Source organism: Talpa europaea (assembly GCF_964194135.1).
Source record: "Talpa europaea genome assembly, chromosome: 1".
Classification (NCBI taxonomy): domain Eukaryota; kingdom Metazoa; phylum Chordata; class Mammalia; order Eulipotyphla; family Talpidae; genus Talpa; species Talpa europaea.
In genome coordinates, this window is record NC_140073.1 from 107706130 (window position 1) to 107728838 (window position 22709).

The 22709-nt window shown below is 37.5% G+C and overlaps 1 protein-coding gene across 1 annotated transcript in view; it reads right to left on the reverse strand.

Annotated features, from left to right (window-relative positions):
• ABCB11 (ATP binding cassette subfamily B member 11) overlaps positions 1–22709 on the reverse strand; it is a gene marked incomplete at both ends in the record, with an annotated part of 58282 nt that overhangs the window by 31293 nt on the left and 4280 nt on the right. The window contains 8 exons of the mRNA XM_084235284.1: positions 1829–1939; positions 5778–5891; positions 10031–10205; positions 12302–12426; positions 15404–15575; positions 17215–17348; positions 18455–18542; positions 21730–21968. Of these exons, the coding sequence (XP_084091410.1) occupies positions 1829–1939; positions 5778–5891; positions 10031–10205; positions 12302–12426; positions 15404–15575; positions 17215–17348; positions 18455–18542; positions 21730–21968 (1158 nt within the window). The remainder of the gene's footprint in view (positions 1–1828; positions 1940–5777; positions 5892–10030; positions 10206–12301; positions 12427–15403; positions 15576–17214; positions 17349–18454; positions 18543–21729; positions 21969–22709) is intronic.

The window sequence follows — 22709 nt, forward strand, 5'->3', positions numbered from 1 at the left end:
CACTTGCACCCATCTATAACCAACAAATTAGTAAACAATGCCTGAGAAGAGGTTTTAGCATTTAGCACATGACTTATTTAACTGATAGCTACAGCCAGCAAAATGATGTGCTGTAACACAAAGTTAAAAAACAGAAAGTAAATACCACAACTTTTAAAAGATGTTCCACAATCTAATTTTGAAAACATCTAACATACTAGGATACCTCAAGGAGATTGTCCCAATTAGTTAAGTCAAGAAAGCCATTAAAGTTCAAAATATAATACCAATTACTGGTGACAGATTTAACAATAAACTAATTTGTAAATCTAACCTGTCATATACTTGCTATTTGTGTGGACATATTATCTGAATAAATTTTATCTGACAAATGTTTGTCACTATAAATGTTAGCAACTAGTGCTGGGAAGCCTAAGGAGGGCAAAGCCAGAAACTAATTATTATTCATCTGCTGGCTCTTTTTACCAGTTTAGTGTGATTTTTATACTTATTATGAAAAGGTGGTTTGGAGTCCTCTGTGTGATAAAATCTCACATGTCTTTCATTTACCACTAGAGTTGGGCTTGCAAATGTATTTCCACTTCTTGGACTGTATTAGGTGTAACCTTCCCTGGTGGAGTTAGGCATCAGATGGTACTTGTTACTATCATAGCCCCTATAATGTGGAGCCCAGCAGGGCTAAATACATACTCGTGGTATGAATGAAAAATATTTTGGGGTCTAAGTAAAAAGATTTTATAAAACAAACTGTTGGTATTAGAAGTATATGACACAACAGAAATAAGTATATTTTAATTCAAACAGTATTTGTTGAGCAGCTATTATGAGCTGGTTATGAGCAGATATTATAAAGGAAGTTTTTAGCCATCCTTTGAAAATCTTTACTGAGTGAGTACTACCTTGTGATTTATATTTTACAAAACACTTTAATATATGTTATGACATTTAATATTTACATACACGTTACATGTAATGTTAATAAAAATATACGTCAAAATGTAATAGGAATTAAAGATGTACATACAGCATATATACTATTGTTATCTAGTACAGAGATCACATACATTATAGGTACATAGTGTCAAAATTAAGTTGCACTGGAATTAGTTTCAGGTTAATTTAACTGAAATATTAATTACAGTGACAAATGCTCAGTCAAAAATGAGGAATAAGTCTCATTTCAAAACCCATTCATTCAGGAGGAGTAGATTCTGATTTTCCTGTAGAGGAGGTTGGCTTTAAAGATACTTGCTCAGTAGGTGCAGGAAAGCTAAATTTTCCTCACCACTGCCCTGGCCAATCACCTAGTACAAGACACGTGAGCACAGTATCTCCAGATCATCTTTCCTCCAAAAACTGACTCAGTGACCTCTGTGAACCTACGGATGGGAAGTAAAAACTACAAAGACAGATTTCCTTGGCCACACAGTTCCCTACACATTCAAGGTGCTCCACCTTCCGCAGTCTCAGAGGAGGTGGTTGCCAGCACCATAGTACATAGTTCTGATTGCCTGGCAGTTTATTTAGCTTGTGCCCACGATGACAGGATCTGCCAGTCATTTCAACAGCAGATCATACAGCTGACTTAACCTGAATGTGCTGACAGACTGTGTTCCCATCAGAGGGATTTAAACATTATGGTTATCACAAAGGAATGTGGTTTGTTGCCTAAGAAATTACTCGACACACGAGGATACTTCCAGAGAAACATGCTTCTCTTCCTTGTTCCTGGAAACTGAGTCATACTTCAGAAAAAAAATTTATTGCTCTAGAAATGAATCCCAAAGAAGAAAATGCCGTTGTTTCTGGGGTAAAGATTGGCACTTACCTTCACATCTGGTCTGGAAGGATAGTGGAAGGTCACATTATGGAATTCAATTTCACCCTTAATTCGATCCAACTTGTAACCATCTTCTGACATGCAGTCAATAATGGGATTCTAGAGTGGAATATGAAAGGGACATAGCAACAACATGTATTATTTGTATTTATTGCCCACCTTGGTTTGAACTTACTCATAAAACAGAACAATAACTGGGTAAAACATTGCAGAGATATGCTAAAGGTAAATTGCTTCCACATTAAATATTTATTAAAATAGCAGTATCACTTATTATCATGTACTGAGTATTAATATGATATACTATATATGTTAATATATGTATATTATACATATTAATATAAAAACTAATATACTATACACAACAATAATATGTATAATTGTAAAATATTATTTCAATTAAGATATTGTAGTATTATATAACTTGGAATTATTACATAATTATTATAAAGTTACAAAATTATCACATAATTATTACATAATTTCCTTATTAGTGTTGTTATTTATTGATATATTACTCTGATATGTTATTATATTAATATTATAAAATACCAATACAATAATATAATGTGTAGTACTGATATATAATTAAGAGCATATAATATAGTAATACAATTATATTACTGAAATACCATGGGAGACAATATAGAGAGTTTTAATATGCTCTTTTCATTTTTGTAATTGTTACTACAACCTAAGTAGACAGATCATATATCCAATTTTTCACTGAAGGAAGTAGAGAAGTCAAAGAGAGTTTTAAGTTTCCTGCCAAAGGCCCTATGATTAGTCAACTAAGCTAGGGTCCAAATAGTACTCTACACTTGAATATCTAATGAAGATGATGATTAAAATGAACTGAATATCCTCTAGTGGTGTCTTCAAATACTATTCAACCTTCCATTGATAAGTTGGATATCTTCTCTGTTACTCTTAGCAGTGAGTTTAATACAGAACTTAACCATTGTAGGTAATTATTCAAGTGTGATCTCCTATTTAGTAGAATGTTTTTTTGTTTTGATGTAAGTTTCTTTCACTGTGCAGATGTAGTCCCATTTTGCATTTGTTTGGGAGAAGGTATTTAGACATCTGACAAGGGGTTACTATCCAAAATACACAAAGAACTCATAGAATTCAACAATTAAAAAACTCAATTAAAAATATGGGCAGAGGATCTGAAGAGACACTTCTCCAAATATGACATACAGATGGCCACCATTGTTTCTTAGTATTACAGAAAATGCAAATTAAAACAACAATGAGTTATCACTTCATATCTATGGAAAAACTACAATCCAAAAGACAAGAAACAAGTGTTGGAGAGGATGTGGACAGAAGCAAACCCTCATAAACTTTTGGTAAATGTGTATGTTGATGCAATCATTGTGGAAAACAGTATGGAGAGTCCTTAAAAAATTGACAATGAGGGCCTCCCCGGTGGCGCAGCGGTTGAGCGCTGAATTGCGAAGCTGCCCGCAGCCTCTGCAGCACCGGTTCGATCCCCGACTACTCCCCGGCCACCGGAGGAGGGTCCCACATGGCGCGCAGACCTCTCCTGCCGCCCGCTGCTCCCCTCAGCAGTGTACTTCGGTCCTTCTGCCTGCTCTGCTCCCTGCTCTGGCTCTGGTGAATTCTATCACCCTCCCGCGCTTCTGACTACCCAGTGCTTGTATAAATAAATAAATAAATCTTTAAAAAAAATTGACAATGAAATTCCATACCATACAGCTATTCCTCCTCTGGGTATTTACCCCCCCAAGTACAAAAACACTAAAAGAGATATATGCATCCCATGTTTATTGCAGTACTATTTACAATAGCACAAACCAGAAACAACCTAAGTGTCCATCAATTGATGAATGAACAGAGAAAATAGGACACAGACACAATGGAATACTATTCAGCTATTAAAAAAAAGATGAGTCCTGTATTTGCAGCAGCATTGGTGAACCTAGTAAACTAAGTCAGACAGAGAAAGAAAAATTCCATATGATTTTACTAATATGGGGTATACAGGAAAACAAACAAATGAAAATAAATAAAACAAAAAATAAACTTTTGGATCATAGGACCAATTAGTGTTTACAAAAGGGAAGGGATAAAGGAGATAGTTAAAATGGGGGAAAGACAGATTTGGGCTTTTGAAGAGTGAATTTAATGTCATACATACACGTGTTAATCATGTTAATTCTCAACAAATGCCTGAAAGTATATGATATTACAGTGCAATTTTACTTCAACTTAAAAAAAAGAAAAGAATGATCTCCTGCGATCAGAGCACTTCAGGATCAGCACTGCCCTCTTCCACACTAGTGAGAGAAATTCATCACTGCATGGGCTTGGCCATTTTGTAATCTTTCTTTCTCTCAGATCTCTAGTAAAGATAATAAAATATTTTTTAAATGCCTTATTTTTTGTAGTAGTTTCAGGGGGCTTTTAGATTCACCATCTTATTTGAACACATAACAACCCTAAGAAGGAATGAGAATTTGGATGATTAACATTTTTATGTGGTTTCCAACAATCTCTTTGTACACCAATACATGAAACCCCAGAATATAAAAATATTGAGAGTGATAAACACTTTCATCAGGCAGGTTATAGCCTTGGTGTTTGACAAAAATTAATTAATGGGACCAAGGAAATGTTGAAGTAGCCCATTGCAGATGAGGGGCTGGACTCTGCCCTGACATCTTGATTAAGGAAGGGGGCTGCTGGGTAGAGGATAGAGCTGAGTGACAATTTTGGGAGCCTTTAATAGAGAGTGATGCGCATGGGCTCCCTCTCTTTTTCATCAGAGCTGCAGAAGGCAGATGGATGCCCAATTCTGGCTGGGTGAAGGGCCTTTGCCCTTTGCCCTAGGATGGGCTTCCCCTCACCTCAGCCAGCGCAGGCCTTTGCAACATCCTGTCAGCTACCATAGCTGCAAGTCCACCTCATACCATTGATGAATACCTGGACCTTGTCCTTATCCCTCAACCCTGTCAAAATAAAGCAGGGATTTTTCTATACCAAAGCCCCCTTTGCATTTGTGGTGGCAGGTGGCCAGTGAGAGGTTCTGACCCAATGACAGTTTTTAAACCCTTTGCCCAAAAGCAGAAGCACCTCTGGATTTCCAGGACATTTCACGCTTAGCCCAGGGCACTTTGTCAGAGAGGAAGGCTAACATTGTTACCTTCCCCATTCCCTTCTGCTTTTGAATTTTGACTCTCTAGTTTCACCTCCAATGTGCCGCAATAGATTAACCAGGAAAATTAATAGGCAGGCAACTAGGTTCTTCACAAGTTTGTAGAGACTTTCCATCACATTTAGAAATAATCCAGTCTTATGAACTTTGTCTTAAAGTCCTGCATGATCTGTCCCCTTCTTATCTTTCCAGCCTCTGTCATTTTCTCACTCAGTTCAATCACACAGACTTTGCTTTAGTTCCTTGAATTCCCCAAGCTCTTTTCCAGCCTGGAGGCCTCTCTTTCGTAAACACTCTCCCTGCTCTCACTTCCCACACTCTCACTATCCCCAATTCCCTGGACATGGCTGACTTTCTCTTGGTTCTCAGATCAAATAATACCTCCTTAGAACTGATGTCACTATCACTCAATTACAGACTCCTTCCTGCGCCCCAATCATTATCTTATCAATCTATTTTATTTCCTTCATTATATACTTATCAATATCTAGTATTATCTTATCTTTGAATGTGCTCACTTTTATTGCCCGTTTCCCAAGGTGATATGACGGAGGGCCTTATTTGTTCTGTTTCACTCTTACATTCCTAATTCTTAGAATCACATGGAGCTCAGGATAGCACTTATTAAATGCTGCTGAATTAAGGGCATTGGTAGTTCTCCATACATTTTAACATTGAAAGCAAATTCTTCAGGAGTTCACTAGTTCCCCATCCCTCATCTGATAATGGCCTTTACCCGTGGCTTCTACATACCCGGTCTATTGTCTCAAAAATGCTGGTGGCTGCAGCTCGCCCAGTGGCAAAGGCTTCCAAACAAGAAGAGGCATTACCGAGATTTAAAGCTCCAATTATGACACTGAGGAAAATCTGAAATAAGAGATAGATATAGTTTTCATGTGTTTTTGACAATTTATAAATAGGGCTCACTATCATTTGTCTCTGTGCGAACTGAGATTTCTCAGAAATACTCTTTTGGGGAGTTTAGGAGTTAAAGAGCTCTTTGGAAATATCTAGAATAGTATGTGTGCTGCAAAGCATTGCCAGTTTTTCTACTGTTGAGATCTAAAAGACTACATTATTTTGACTAAACATCTTATTCTACAAACAGAACAGGTTTTGCAATGAGTAAGAGGTCTAAGCAAGGCAACATAAAGTTAGATAAAGTGAGTTAGAATTGGGATATGATCATTTGATTTGTTATATGAATAGTCCTGTTACAGTTTTCTGGTTAAGGGGTCACTGAAACAATAAAGACATTGTGGTTAACTTGACTGTCTTAGAGATGGGTACAAGCAATACTGATCTGCTATGACTACTGCTAGTTATAAGGGTACTTGCCACCACGACTACTATACTACTACTACCCTTAATAACAGCAATCACAATAAGGTATATCTCTAACTGCTTTGCATGTATTACTTCATTTAATCCTTACAACAGAAGAGGAAACAAAGGTGTATGCAGGCTACCTAACTTACATCTGTCACAGCCTGTATTGAGTGGTAGAGCAGAATCTGAAGCCAAGCTCTTGACTGACATTATGTCTAGCCCCCAGTTCACCTGCTGCTGGCTGTAGGCTTGCAGGATGAGCAGGTTCCCAGGCAGACCTGGGGAAGCTGTCCTTTGATTCACCAACCCAGCCAACTCATTACATTAGGACAAGTCTACCTGATCGGATGAGATCTTTTTACCCAATAACTCACTGTTTTTATCTGTGCTGTTTATAAAGGAAGAGACAATGAAGCAATTTCTCAAGTTAGCCTCAGGGAGGAACGCAAGACTGCTTCTGGTCACCCTTTCAACATCACAATGGGCATTAGTCACATGGCTCCTCTGGAGGATCTTCCATTAGCCACCATCTTTTGGGGACTGAAGTTACTTGCTGAGCTGTAAGTTGGTTCCTGCATAAATGTACTATTTTTCAGGTTATCAAATGACCCTAGTCTATGATTTCCATGGACCAGATTCTTCCCACTGGTTATATCACATCAGAGCAAAATACCCCAGAGTCCCTCTCCATTCTGTTTCTTCTTTGTGGTTTGACCCTGGGGTTTCTCAGAATCTCCCAGCCATCTCCTTTCCTCTCCAGTAACCTCTCCATTCCACACTTCATGATAATATGGGCCAGTCCTCTCTTGCCTTGTCCCTGAATTCCCCACTCTCTACAAGGGGACAAACATTCTTTCTTCATCTGTCTTTGTTCCTTTTTCTTAATGGTGGTGGCAATTCCTCTCATAGGCAGATAACTTAAGCTTTCAAGCCCCAGATTCTTTATCTGTTACACAGGGATAATGATAGGATATACCTGATAGAATTGTTATGAGAATTAAATGAGATGATTTGTATAAAGGTGATTAATCCAGTGCCAGTTACATAAATAATAGTGATGATGATGAAAGTAGCACGATCCCCTCCTTAGGAAGTGATTGGCAGCCAGGCAGAGCAGTATCTGTGGTTTAATTAAGACCACCATCATCAGAGGTCTTCCTGCCTCAGCAAAGAAAGCCTTCCACGTGTTCTAGATCAGGGTTCAACAAACATTTTCTATAAAGGGCCAGATAGTAAATATTTAGGGTATTATAGGCCATATAGCCTCTGAAGAACTTTCTCAACTCCGCTGTCTAGCACAAAAACAAATAGGCAAAATGTAGACAAACATGACTATGATCATGTTCTAATAAAACCTTTTTTTACAAACACAGGCAGCAGGCTGGATTTGGCTTGTGGATGGCAGTTCTCTGATCTCTGGTCTAGAACTGACTCTTTGGGGGCCTAAAGTGAAATTGTGGACAATCTCTTACCCAGCCTGGCTTTGTAAGACATCCCTCATGCGAACGTCTCTCTTGAGATTCTTAGGGGAAGAGTAAGACAGGGGAAGAGTAAGGCAAAGACCTAATAACATCACCAGTAACTTGTATGCATCCCAATAACATATCCTTTATCATCCCAACTATCACACTCTTAAAGCCATGTGGACATAAGTGAAGGACATAAGTGTGGGAACAGGGAGGAGAAGAGAGACTTGTGGGGAATAATCAATTTGTGGGTATGTCATATTGGAGAAAAAGGGGTCAGTAGCCTCTTGGATGACATATTCAGAGGCAGGAAAACAGAGGTTAGTGAATCAGACCCCACACTCCTGAAATCATGGAGACCTGAGTTCAAAATCCTATTCTGGCACTAGCAGACATAATTCCAATGTCAATCCCATGGCCTCCACTTCATCTTGTAAGTGACAGTATAATAACATCAATTACAGAACGAAGTTGTGAGTTTTACACTTGGCTGTTATATTAATTACACAGTACTTGACTTCTTGGGCATACTGAATACTGTTATTCTGTTGCTGATATTATTGGTTATAATTGCATCTGGAGACTCAGGATGAGGAAAGAGCAGCCTTCTTCACCTATCAGTTCCCATTCATCTTTTCTCCTAACAGATCACAAAGGGAATTTTTTTTTGTCTGTCTGTGTACTAGTGATCCTAATTACAGTCATTTATGTGAACCACTTACCATTTATAGCCAATTACCACAGCCAGTAATGATTTTATGCACTACAAAATGTGATAGGTTAACCTAATTATTAATCAGTTTAGTGGGTCAAAAACATTCAACTCAGTTCATGCATACTCAGTCCTCATGTGGGGTAGGGGGAAGAACAATGTTTATACTGTTAAAGGATTCTGCTCCCCTTCCATTTCTTAAGGCATTAAGTGGAGGCTTGAAGGAAGAAGTTAGAAGAGATGAGGTTAGGAGTAAGAGGTTGGTAACTGATGACTAAATTGTTAGAGAAACATAATATGCCATGTCTGTGCATAGTAAGTACACAAGAAATACCAGCTGAGAGAATGAATTATTTACAGAAGATATAAAATAGCCCACAATCCAACTGGCATGAAACTTGAAGGTGAGAACTGTTAAATTAATTAAATAAGGAAAACATTAGATTGAGGTGGTGTTAAGGCTACCATGGTCCACAGAAGCAAACCAAAACTGAACAGACTTCATAGAGCTTAATATGTAAGGGCAGAAAGGGATGGCAACAAATATAAACAAATGCAAATATTCTTCTTCATTCAAGTACTCTGAAGGAAAACAGCAGCAAGTAATAAATGGAATATAGGATTAGCTGAACACGAAAGGCCTGACTGAGATTCTGAAGAATAATGAGAATCCAGCTGTAAGGAGAGGGGGCTGTAAGCTAAGGAGGAAATTCTTTGGGAGAATAAGTGGAAGAGCTTTCCTGAACTCAACTACACTTGGTTACCCTGCTATTCACTGCCAATATTCCCTGTCTTCTACTTTATACCCATGATATTATTTGTCATCATGCATTTATGGCGATCACTTAATTATTGCTTGTCTTTCCCACTAAACTAAAAATAAACTAAAAAAATTCATCAGGGCTAAGACTGCATTTCGTTTAGTTACTATTGAAACCTCTGCTTTGTATGGGTCTGGCACATGGTAGCAATACAACAATTCTTGAAAAAACAACTGAAAGGATATTGGAAATTAAAGCAGTTGTGGCATTTGTGCTATAGCATGATTATAGCACAAATCAGCAATAAAGTATGTTTTTATTACCTGTTCAGTTGAGGATATTATTGGTTTAAGATTTTAATAAGTCATTATGTCCGTTAGCACATATCTTGTAACATTAAGTTCATCTATATGAGTTGTTATTTTCAGCTGTGAAATCACTGACTTTCCATTTTCCTGGCATATTATCTCTTGGACATGGTCAGAAAATCATGGTTTTACAAGTATAAAACCTTCAATTAATTGGAAATCATAAAATTGCATATCTCATCAATTCAAATGTTCAGCTTTCCTTTACTACAAAATGCATAAAGATTGTTTACTTTTGCATATGGACTCCATCAAATCACTGACACTTTTCTCCCTTAGACACTAAAGGAATAAACAAAATGTCTTAACCATAGACTTTTCTGATATCTCTGCAGGAAATACTACACCTAGATCAATGAGATCAAAGTACCTGAATAAGAGTTCCCGGTGTATATTCTCCATCATCCAGGACAAGTTTGGAGCCATACCAAAAGGCCAGTGCATAACATAAAAAGATGAGACACCACATGAATCCAGTAAAGAATCCCATCACTATTCCTTTTCTTATTCCCCAACGTTGGGCAAACACAAGATTTTTCTCATACCTGTGACAAAAAAAAACAAACCAAACAACACGCTATTTCAACAACAGCAAAAGCAGTAGCAGTAGCAGTAGCAGCAGCTCAAGTTAAAATGTTTAAAACAGACCACAATACAAACGTTTTTAAATCACCCCAAACACAGAGAAGCTTTAGAGAAAAAAAAAATGAGCAGGGGAGGAAGAGGGAGGGGGGTCAAAACAGGAGTGGGAAGAGCACCAGGGACTGTGGTGATGCATCATGGGTGGTAGTGGTGGGCACACTACAGGGACTACAACTGAGAGTAGAAATCAAATACTGTCCAAAGATGAATAACAATGTAAAAAAATAAATAATTTTTTTAAAAAAAGATAATGATAGTAACTTCCACTGAGTTAAAGTTTGTTTCAACCTGGCAAAGAAACCCATTGAAATAATCATCACTGATTATTTCTTGGATGAGTAAGAGTAAGCTTTGCTCCCCAAAATAAAAGAATGTGGTTTGTGGAGTAAAATTATTTTCAACACAAATGTTTAGACACGAGGAAACTAGTACTACTTGTGTTTGATTTGTTTTAATTAATGAACATGTAATAGTGAAGGAGCTATTTTCCCCCAGATTTTTGGAACCAGGGTTTGCACTAACTCATCTACATACACTCAACCATCTGCTCTGTGACCAAGAATGCTCTTCTGTAACATGGTTGGCCACATTCACAGCCTAGTACCTGAAGTTCAACCTGAGCCCCAGGCTTCAATAATTCTAAGGTCTAGACATTAGAAATAGGCATTGTCTTACAGTGTGGGCATCTAGAAACATCTTCCTACACTCCCCCCAAAAATTTCAGGAAAACCTTTTAAAACTTCTGGGACACAAACTAAAGATCTATCCCATGTCTGTTACCATTTTAAATATATTCCCACTGCCTCTTTCATTAATGATAAATGATCGTTAATATTTTTCATGTAAAGGAAATATACCACTGAAATAGCCCATGAAAAATTAAATAATTTTACTCCATAAACCAGAAGAAGCAAAAGGAAAATAGGATAATGATAATTAGCAACTGTAAATCTATCATCTTTTTTATTTGATGAATTTGGTAGTAATCAAGAGTAACATCATCAAACAAGAGTTCCAACACCTAAGAGTTTAATTAAGTTGGTGGTTATTTTATAAAATCATTACCTAGCACATTGTAAGCACTCAAAAAATTAGAAAAATGCAAAAATACAAATGAAATCAAATTTTTGACAATTGCTATTTTGCCATTTAGGTTTTTATTTTCATTAAGAATTAATCTCCTAGAATTATGATATACCAATGTTGATTTTGTTTGATTGAGGGAAAATCTTATAAGGGTTTATCAGGAGCATGTAGCACAGTGGCTGATTAAAATACATTTAATAAAAAAGTGTTCAAAAATTATCTGCACAATTACCTTTTGGATCATGTAGGTCTTTCCTTGATGGCAGCAAATAGCATTAGAAGCTGCCATGAGGTACAGTATGGGTGCATACACACCTCCAGAGTCTAAAATAAATATCTCACCTGAGAGGACTTTCTAAAAATCACAAAGTGTAGCATCTTCAAAAACTTGGGACTCCTGATAGTGCTTTGTTCAATCTAATTATCCTACTTTGCTACCTCTTGAACAAAATCTCCCTCAGGGTACCATACCACAGACCAAGGTTAATCTGCCACTTTGTATAAAAAGGGAAGATTTTGTGAATTTCTGATGAAATGCGGAAAAGCGGGCCTCCCCGGTGGCGCAGCGGTTGAGCGCTGGGTTGCGAAGCTGCCCGCGGCCTCTGCGGTGCTGGTTCGATCCCCGGCTGCTCCCCGGCCACCGGAGGAGGGTCCCACATGGTGTGCAGACCTCTCCTGCCGCCCGCTGCTCCCCTCAGCAGTGTACTTCGGTCCTTCTGCCTGCTCTGCTCCCCGCTCTGGCTCTGGTGAATTCTCTCGCCCTCCCGCGCTTCTGACTGTACCCAGTGCATGTATAAACCAACCAAACAAACAAAAAATAAATAAATAAATAAATAAGACATGCCTCTAGAAAATTTAAAAAAAAAAAAAAAAAAGAAATGCGGAAAAGCAGCAGACATTTCTTTTAACCAACCTTTCAACCTCTTTTTTCTCACCACCAAAAGCAGCCACTGTTCGCACAGATGAAATGACTTCATCGGCCACTGACCCTGCTTTGGCATAAGCTTTCAATTCATGGTCAGTGAATCTGGACACACTCTAAAATAAAAAAAAAAAAAAAGAAAAAGAAAAAGAAAATGTGAATTAATGCAAATGAGTAAAAATTAGGTCAGTTTCTTACTCAGTGATTCATTTATCAAAGTAAACATATGGCACAATTTTTTTATTAGAAAAGACTCCAATTGTAATGGTGTTCACAGAGGAAAGAATTTGGTTCAAATTTGATCCATGTTAAATCTCACTTGCAGCATTTGGTTGTTGATATCAAGATAATTCCATTAAAGTCAGTCTTAAAACCCTCTCAGAGAGTTAAGTCCCCCAAAGTGTATTCTGCGAGACCACCAAGTTTTGATCACTATACTAGTGGAGTTTTCAAGTCAACCCACGTCATATTTCTTTTAAAAATATATATTTTATTTATTCATGCAAGGCCAGAGGTGCGGGGGACGCAAGGGTGAGAAGATTCAACGAAGACAGAGTAGGGAGCAGAACAGGTGGATCCAACAAAATACACTGCTGAAGGGAGCAGCGGGTGATACAGGAGAGGTCCTCTATGCCATGAGGGCCAGATACCTGGCCAGGGATGGAACTCGTGCCATGTTATGTATCATTGCTAGTGGCCAAAGGCAGACTTGATAGATAAATACCAGAGGCAAAGGCTGCAGGTCTGAGCAGAAATCATCGTGGCTAGAATGTAAATGATAGAGAGGAGCTCACCTCAGCAGCACTTACACTAGAATGAGAGTACCTAGGCATGCAAAGGCGTGAAAAATATTATACCATTTCAACACCACTGCAGGACCTCAACAAACTAACATGTTTTTTACAAATGCAAATAAAGACATTGCATTTAATAGTAGACAAATGACTTTTTCTGAAATTAGACTTAGATTGAGTGCTAGTTAGAATTAAGCACCCCCTCCCCAAAAAAAGCCCTGGCACAGATCAAGAATTAAGAATGGGGAAAAGCAAAATATTGTAGAAGACCAACTCAAAAACCTACAAAGTATATAGTACTCAAAAAAGAGTTTATTTTCCAATGGTTTTCCCAAACTTTTTGAAGTAAATCTCTTATTAGACAGAATTCTATATAGTAAAGAAGTAAAAGTAGCAATTTATTAAAATAGATTTAATTCACAAGTCCATATTTTAAAAAATTTGTGAATTGAAAAGGCAATATGAAGAAAGATGTGGGTTTTTTCATCAACATTAAACTTTGAGTTTGGATGTTTTGGATGACACTGCAGTTTTTACCATAATCTTTTTCTAATTTACTTCTGAAATGTGTATTGACAGCACAGTAGTGAGAAAATTAAGTAGCTGCAAATGTTACCAGTAAATAATCTTGGGATCCTTCAATTTAACTGACACGGGTACTTAACAGAGATATATTGGGAGTTATCTAACAGTTGTTCATGTTTTTCGTAATAAGCACTTAAGACAGACAAGGGCACTCAAAGCCCACAATAACTTCTAAGAAGTCAGAAATTTTCCCACCACCTTTTTTTCTTCTTGCTTTTGAATTGAGCCTAGTGAAGTTGCTTGTATCATTTTCTACAAACATGCACAGGCCTGAATTCACGATGAAACCATCGCAGAGCCACAACATTCCAAATGAGTGACACATTTTACAAGATGTTGAAATACAGGCATTAAGACTACAAGACAATCTGTGTTCTGAGCCTGTTTTAAACCAAGAATATTGCTGGTCTTCAACCTGTTAACAGGTGACATAGGATTCATTTGAATGTGAACATTAGTTTATCATGGTTTTGAAGAAAAGATTAAATGTGTTTGGGGGAAAGAGTTGAATCAAATGTTTACATTGTCCCTGAAAACCCTCTGCAAAAGTTGAGGCTTTCCTGGAGTGCAGTTGGAAAGTACTTAGTAAGACTATTGTAAAACTTGTGTGATGTGGTGAATTGGAAAAAAATAAAAGCTAACACCTCTTCAGTAATAAATTCTGTGCCAGACACCACGCTAAGTACATAATATGGATTATGCCTTGAATCATCACAATGACTTAAAAGGTATTAACCTTATTTCATGGGAAACTGAAGTTTTGACAAGTTAAACGTTTATACCTTACTTTAGCCAAGTGGTAAAGCCAAATGGTGACCTGGAGTGGAGTGAGTCCTTTACTTGTCTCTCTGAATTACCTGGGCAATATATGAGTAAGCTAGCTAGTGGATTGTAGAGAACATTTTGTGAGATGTTATCATCATGGAGACTGGTACGTGTTGATCAATGATGTGTGTGTCTGTGCAGCTTTTTACTTGAATTCTATTCTCATTTACAGAGATTATTTCTATGTCTAATCCCATGATTGCTATCTAATGTGGCTGCTATAAAAATATCAAGTCATTTCTCAGTCCTTAGGAGTGTTTTTAACAGATGTGGTCTGAAATTTCTACTCCTCTACTTTGTCTTAGCCTGAATACCCAGGGGACAAGCCCATGACAGGATACTGCTCAGAATGGGTCAGCTAATCTGCAAAACTGATCAAATGGAATGAACACAACTGTGTTTGCAGTAATCTTTTATATGTTTCCTACTGATCTGACAGTGTTTTTTGGGTCTTTTTGAGGGCAACCCTGAGCTTGGGATATTAACAGAAGCAATAAGCATATTGAGAGTCAGTGAGATGTGGGGTCAGGCATCCTTGTATTTGAATCCTGTTCTATCATTCTCTGTGCAGCTCCGGACAAGTCCCTTTACCTCTATGAGCTTTCATTTTGTGTATTCTAAGTGGCATTAATACTTTATAAGATTTTTATAAAAGAGATAATGTAAAGGAAGCTTTTAATAGTGTTGGAGGGAAGAATAGATGCTCAATAAATTAATCCCCAGCTTATGGAAGGTTATTGACACTGGGTAATAATCAAACAAAATAAATAAAAGTAGTAGTAATGACATTAGCTAAACAAATACGGGAGAAGGGAATTAAGCATCACCATTTTGCTTGTTTCTCAGTGCAAATGTCTTCTCCTGGAGAGAAGGGAGAAGACATTCTTACCAGACCGATCACGGCTGCTCCAATCCCAATGAGAGGGCTGACAGAGATAATAACCAAGGTCAGTTTCCAACCCCGGTAAAATCCCATCAGGAACCCACAGATGCTCGTGGTCATGCGCTGGATGAAAATGGCCATTTGGTCGGCAATGGCATCGTTGACTTTATTAATATCACTAAAAACAAGAGAGGCTTGATGATTAAAACAGAATTTGGTGAACTCAGGTCTTGTTGAGAAATCTCATTCTGTCCCCTCTAATCACTCCCATCTCAGTATCTTTTTGCCCTTGGGAAACAGTCTCTCACATCTTAGAAAATTTGCTAGCACCTTTTCCCTAATAGCCAAGTAACTTTGTCCTTAAACTAATTTTCTCAACTTGTGTCCCTTCAACCTTGGTAAAGTCTTTTGGAAACCATCTCATTTGTCTCCTTTCTTATCACTAATATCCTTGTCCTGTCCTGAAGAGCCCTTCTTTCCTTCCATAACCTGCTAAAATCTTACAGCCTCAAGATTCTACTCACATACAACCTCATTTATAAAACCTGATATAATCCCCTCGGAAGAAGTAATATCTTCCTCCCTGTGTTTCCGCAGCAATGGAATTAAGCTTTATGTGTAAGTCATCCTTGGCTTTGGCTTAAGAAGTTTAAAATAATGATTAAGAGAGCAAGGAATCTAGAGACAGACTCTCACTCTAAACACGAGCTTTTCTTGGTAACGTTATTTAACCTTTCTGTGTGTCACATTCCTTCTCTATAAAATAAGGATAATAACAGAACCTACCTCAATGAGTAGTAATGGGGATTACATAATATATGTAAGGTATGTAGAGCATTGTCTAGCATGCAGTGAGCAATCAATACGTGTGAGCTCTGATTATTTATTTGCTCGTTCCTGTCATCCTATTTATGTTAGGCTGTAATTTCCTTGAGAGCAGAATTCTGAGGTTTATCTTTATGCCTTGCATTGGGTTAAATGCTCCAGAATATTTGTTGAATATAATGACATTAAATCCATATTCCTGGGAACAATCTCATAGTTTTTCCAGATGGAACAAACCCAAGAACCGAAGACATGACTTAAAGCTACTACAATTAGACAATTGTATTATAGTAAGGGAACAAATTGTATTTGTTCGTGGTCATGGTAAGGGACAGAATAACTACTGGAACCTAGGAGCCCCCACACAGCCTGCTTTTATCTGTGCACTGTCTTTCACGAGACCTCATGTTCATTTCAGTAGGGTTCATTTGGTTCTAATTACTCAGAGCTCATTCAGAATTACTGGGGCTATTAATGACCCAACAAAATATTTAGGTATAATGAGATTTTTATAATGAGATTTACATCTAGTTTTAGATTGTATCTTTCTCAAACTCTTGGATATTTTGGTTTTGTTTAGTGTGTGGCAATCACCTCAATAGACAAAGAGTAATTCGAACTGTTTGTTTTCTTTGTTTATATATAAATTATGACATCTCTCAATTTCTCCTTTTGAAGCCAAATTACTGGTTTTTAAACTCCTTCTATCAACTTCATTTGTAATATTTAAAACTCTCTTCATTTGTAATATTTTAACTCTCTTCTATAAACTTCATTTGTAATATTTAAAATGGCCTATGAATCAAACTATAGTATCCTGGCTTTCAATTTTTAATGATCATACTTGATAAAGTAGTACCTATGAAAAAACCATATACTTTAAAAGATAAACCATATCAAAGATAACTGAAAATGTGTTTTACATTGCTATTTAGAAATAAATTTTATTATTAAAAAATCACACATACATCAACATCCTACCAGTTACTCACTCGGAAAATCTTGTATTCAGTTCTCCCACCGAATTACAGTCAAACCATCCCATTTCCATTCTCATTATTCTCCTAAAGTAAATTTTTCTCATTTTCTGTGTCTGACGAGCTGCAGCAATTACCCAAAAGCATATCTGAAAATGGAACAAGGAATGCTTAGTACTGCAATATTTCAAATACTCGATAATTCCTCTGCTTTTCAGAAGAAAATAACATCAATAAAGCAATTGAGGAAAGGAAGAAAATAATTCACAAATTGCCACTTCTTGAGAACAAAGGTATGAATTCTGGCAGCTGCTGCCAAAAGTGGAGGTGGGCTCCACTACATACGGGGAAGCTGGAAGATCCGAGTTTGCATTCAGCTCTGACCTTTTAGACTTAACTTTATTGACTTTCACCTCTTCATGTATTAAATAAAGCTTAGTAAGTCCAAAATAAATTATTCTCTTAAATCACTATTTTTGCATGACACTTCTGAGCGAGAGACCTACCGACAAGCGTTCACACACAGTTTTCAGGCTATTGGCCAATATCTTTCAGATAAAATAAAAATTATGATATAAGCAGGGAATCTGCTGACAGATTTCCCTTAGCAAGGAAAGTAAGCTTGTCATTAAAACTTCCACTGCCAGAATAGGAAAAATTGATTCATTTTCTCCTTACAACTAACTTCCTGGAATTCTTGAATAATTGCAAGGAGGGGCAATCATTATTTTTTCTACAGAAGACAGTTAAAAGATGAAATGTTTCTTACGTAATGTGTATTAAACAATTCAAGACTGCCCATGGCCTAAATCTAGAACAAACTCCAGATTCAGCTTACAGAATTGGAATAGGAATGGAATTTGATGAGATATTAACAACGAAAGAGAAAAAGAAAGTAAATTTTACTTTCCTCCAACTCCCCCTCCCCTTGCCAAGCTTTCTGAAGGGTTTTACCGTCCCTCTACACACATACCTACAACTGTCTGTTTCTGAGTTTAGAAGAGAGGATGAAGCAGAAAATGCAAGGGAGGATGGCGCATTGACCAAAAATCAATTCATCTCTATAGACAATCTTGTATCCTTGTCCCCAACTGAGAGGAAGTGTTCTTCCTGCTCTCTCATGACCCCTACCACATAAAATGGTAACCTCAGGGCTTCTGAATAACTTCAAAGGAAAAGACTACAATTTGCATGTCAATGTAACTTCCTTGAGTCCAGATGTCGACCTATAAAGAAAAAGGAGGCATCTACTAACTTGCATATATCCCATGATGAGTACTCCAACAGCAACTGCAGCGTAGTAACTGGCAAATTTGATCATTTCACTTTCGATGTCCAGCAACCTTGAAAAGAGGGGAAAATGCTAAGACTCACAAGTACTAGAAGTCACATGTATGGGTATAGAAAAATCTGAAAAATATATATTCAATACAGTAAGGCATTTTGTTACGTAGAATTATAATCTGTCCAACCGAATTCTCAATAGACGTCATGCCTTACCCCTTTCATTTTTATGGACAGAAATGCCAGGGCCATGAAATAATTGATCAGAAGTTGCAGGAAGCCAAGATGCATGAGGGCTCGCTCTGCCCTCTCTGGCCACTTTCACACTTGTTACGGATTGATGAGTAATCACAGCTTGACCAAGTTTTTAAAACCTTTATTTCCTACCAGATGCCTGAAAAGACACATCTAAGTCAGGTTTTCAAATTTTCCAAGTCAGAGTGACTCTGAAAAATGAGTCACCTTGTCTAGTCTTTCTACTGAGTAGAAGCCACAAAGCTTTTCTGTCCAGGACAGTGTTTGAGGTTAATGCCAAAAACACTTGGGAATAGCAAGAAAACTCTAAAGCATTTTTCCAGCACAACGATCATGCTTTGGGGATTGGCAGGTTTGGGAGTGGCAGGTGCAGAGAGGGGAGAAAAAAATTATTTCAAAATCACTTTAAAGAAAAAAGGAATTCTATAATAAGAAAATTAACTTATTGTCTAATGACAATTCTGATCCTTAGGACAAGTTAAATCATATAGAGTACATTTCTTCAGAAAATTAGAAAGCAACATCTTTTGCATAGATGTTCCTTTATAGCATTTCTTTTTTGCATTGATTTTTACATCCTCTCACACCCACTAATCCACTTTCTGTCTTTGTGGATTGGCCTTTTGGGGGCATTCCTCACAAATGGTCATTTAATGCTATGGTCATTTTTTTTCTCTAGGTAAACCTAAGTCTATTTACTTCATTCCTTTTTCTCCTTTGCTAAGTCAGAAGGAGAAAGACAAATACCAGATGATTTCTCTCATATATGGAATATAAAGAAACAAAACAAAGGAACAGACAAAACTAAACCAAACTAAACCCTAGAAATCTAACTGCAGAATGAAGACTACCAGAGCGAGACAGTGGAAAGGTGAGCGAAGGGAGCAGGGGGCCCATTGGACTATGGTAGAGGACTATGGGTGCCTTGGTGGTGGTGGTAACAAACATCTGAAGAGATATGAAGCTATATCCATAAATCATATACACGGTGAAAGACCAATATTACATCAAAAAAAATACAAGTAAGGGCCTCCCTGGTGGCACAGGGGTTAATGACTGTGCTATCAAGCAATTGGCAGCCACTGCAGCATGAGTTTGATCTTCTGCCAGCCAGTAAGCAACGCACATGGCACAACAGAACCCTCCAGCCTCGCCCACTGCTCCCCTCAGCAGTGTATTTCAGTAGACCTCAGAAATGTATGTCAGTCAATCTGCCTGTTCTGCTCCCCAGTCTGTCTCTGGTGAATCCTCTTACCCCCTGCACTGATGGTCTATACCCTAGTTCTTGTATGAATAAATAAATAAATCCTTAAAAAAATACAATTAAAACAAAAACAAAATAAAATCTTACATCATTTCTGCTATCAGACCTTTTTGTGACCCAAATTTGAATTGTCTGTACCCTCTAGTGAATTCAGACAAAGTACTGAAGTATAATTTTTTTAGTTTGAAGCAAACCCTTATTCCATGACCAGTTTCATTGCTATCAGGCACTATTATTCAATATCATTATTGAATATCTTTACATTGAGTATATTTGTTCTTTTTTTTTTTGCAAAACACTGAGTTTTTTATGTATTATTTTTAAACTTTTTTATTGAGGTAACATTGGTTTACCACGCTGTATATGATTCAGAGGTGTAGGATCACACTGGTTCAGATGTATGTTACCACCTCTATGGCTAGTAGGTTGCAAGATACTTGAGGGCAAGGACTGGGCTTAGGCTGAACTGTTCCGACTCTTACAGATGAAAATAAACTTCTAAATTTAGAAAAAGAAACATACATATTTAGACAATAGGAATTCTATTTCTAATGACTAGGCTTATTATTTTTTAAAAGGGTAATTGTGCACATTGTAAACTATCCTGCACTTTTCTGTCAAGCATCAACCAGTCTGTAACTACATCTTTATTTAAATAGTCATTGATTTGATGGTGACCTCACTGACTAAAACTAAGCTCCATTCTGAAGATTAGGACTACAACACATAAGATAACTTTAGGATCCTTGGTGTTTGCATAAGATCCTGGTATCTATTTGGTATACAAATTTTAGTTGAATGCATGAATGAGTGATCCTAAGATGACCCACCTTGTGATGGAAGAGCATCAGTGATTTAGAATGATTTGTTCATAATCTGGAATCAAGTCTGCTGGTAATTTTTGAAAATGACAGTAAAAAATGTAAGTTTACTTGAGGGACACATTCCAAGTATCTTTCTAGCCAGGATGAGTCCTACCCTTGGTTCTCTCACATGAGTGTGTGGGTTGATACGTGCAAATGAACTTGTTCTGACTCTGAGGCAGCGTGAGGCAGACTGCAAAGTCCATGCTATGACAGTGAGTCAGCCCTGTCTATACTGCAGACTCACGCTTTACAAGGCAGCCTCTGGAGCTTAGCACAAAGAGAGTAGAAGCACAGTGAACTCTGGCTCATTCTGCATGGCTGTCTTATGTTCCCAGCACTACAGCTCTTCCAATGAAACTCAACCACCAACTGACACCAGTGGCCCCTACTCCAAGTCCTGTGGAACACTAATGAAATCTCCATTCTAGAGAGAAGATAGTGGATCAAATGGATCATTAGCCACCATCACGTAAACTAAAGGAGTTAAGGGCCAGAAGGAAATTAGCTTATGAGAGAAAGTCTTGGATATAAGACATGACAAAGACTCAACTAAAATTCCTAAGTCTTTTTCCCAGCGATATTAAGTATTAGTAGTGTTATTCACAAGGCTATATCATCTACAAAGTTTTTAATCTGGGATGATGTGTTCAGTGGGCAATTTCCAATCCAGTTATCTGTTACAATTTAAAAACCTGTTAGAATGGGAAGGAACTCAGAGCAGAATAATTTGTAGACATATGGGTAAGTTTGCTTTGTGTTAGAGACCACTAAAGTTCAGTCATTAAAGTCCCTTGTACACACTATGAATTGCAATTTAAGATATGAGCAAAAAAAAAAAAAAAAAGAAAAATGGCAGCCTACCCACAAGCTGTTTGGTTTGTCTCATTCTGATTGAGGGAGCTGTTGGTCCATACTATGGTATTATTCACACATGCTTTTCCAGGGATATTGAGTTCTTGTACTTCGAAGTCATAGTCAATAAAAACATCAGTCATTGTGCCAAAAATTAGTAGCATGCCTGGATGGGACAGTCCATGGAGAAATGCACATAAACTTCCCATAAACATCAGCCAAATGTCAGTCGTTGAAGAAAAACGAAACTTGAAAAACAAAGGATTCAGAGATCATCTATGGGTGGAAGGCAGGAGAGGTAGGAGGACTATTTAATTTTAGTTACTAGATTCTGGTAAATAGAATTCAATACCACAGTTTATGGGAATCATCTTAATTGACAATAGAGCTCTCACTAGTTATATTGAAGTCAATGGAATATCAATAATCTAAAGCTTTAGACTCATTGTTAGATCATGGTACTTTTTTCCTGAACTCTTTATTTTAAGAGCTAACTGGTTCTTAGCTATTCATCCACAGCTTAAGGGAGAACAATCACTGGCACCATTGTCATTGCCATGGATATAAATCGTATGCGGCATTCAGCAATACCATAAATTTGGTCCCAGTACTGATACTGATAATGAAGAATGCCCATTTGTACTTAGAAATGTCTCTATCATGTGTAAATCTTGGGGAAAATACCTATATTATAGAATTTCTAAAGATTTGTCATAAGAATAAATATACATGAGGGCCTCCCTGGTGGTACAAAGGGTTAAGATGCAACCTATGAAGCTATCCACAGCCACTGCAGCATGAGTTCGATCCCTGGCCAGGGAGTTACCACATGGCGCAGCAGACCTCTCCTGACTTGCCCACTGCTCCCCTTAGCAGCGTATTTCAGTCAATCTGCCTGTTCTGTTCCCCACTCTGTCTCTGGTGAATCCTCTCACCCCCCACACCTCTGGCCTGTTCCTCAGTTCTTGTGTGCATAAATAAATAAATCT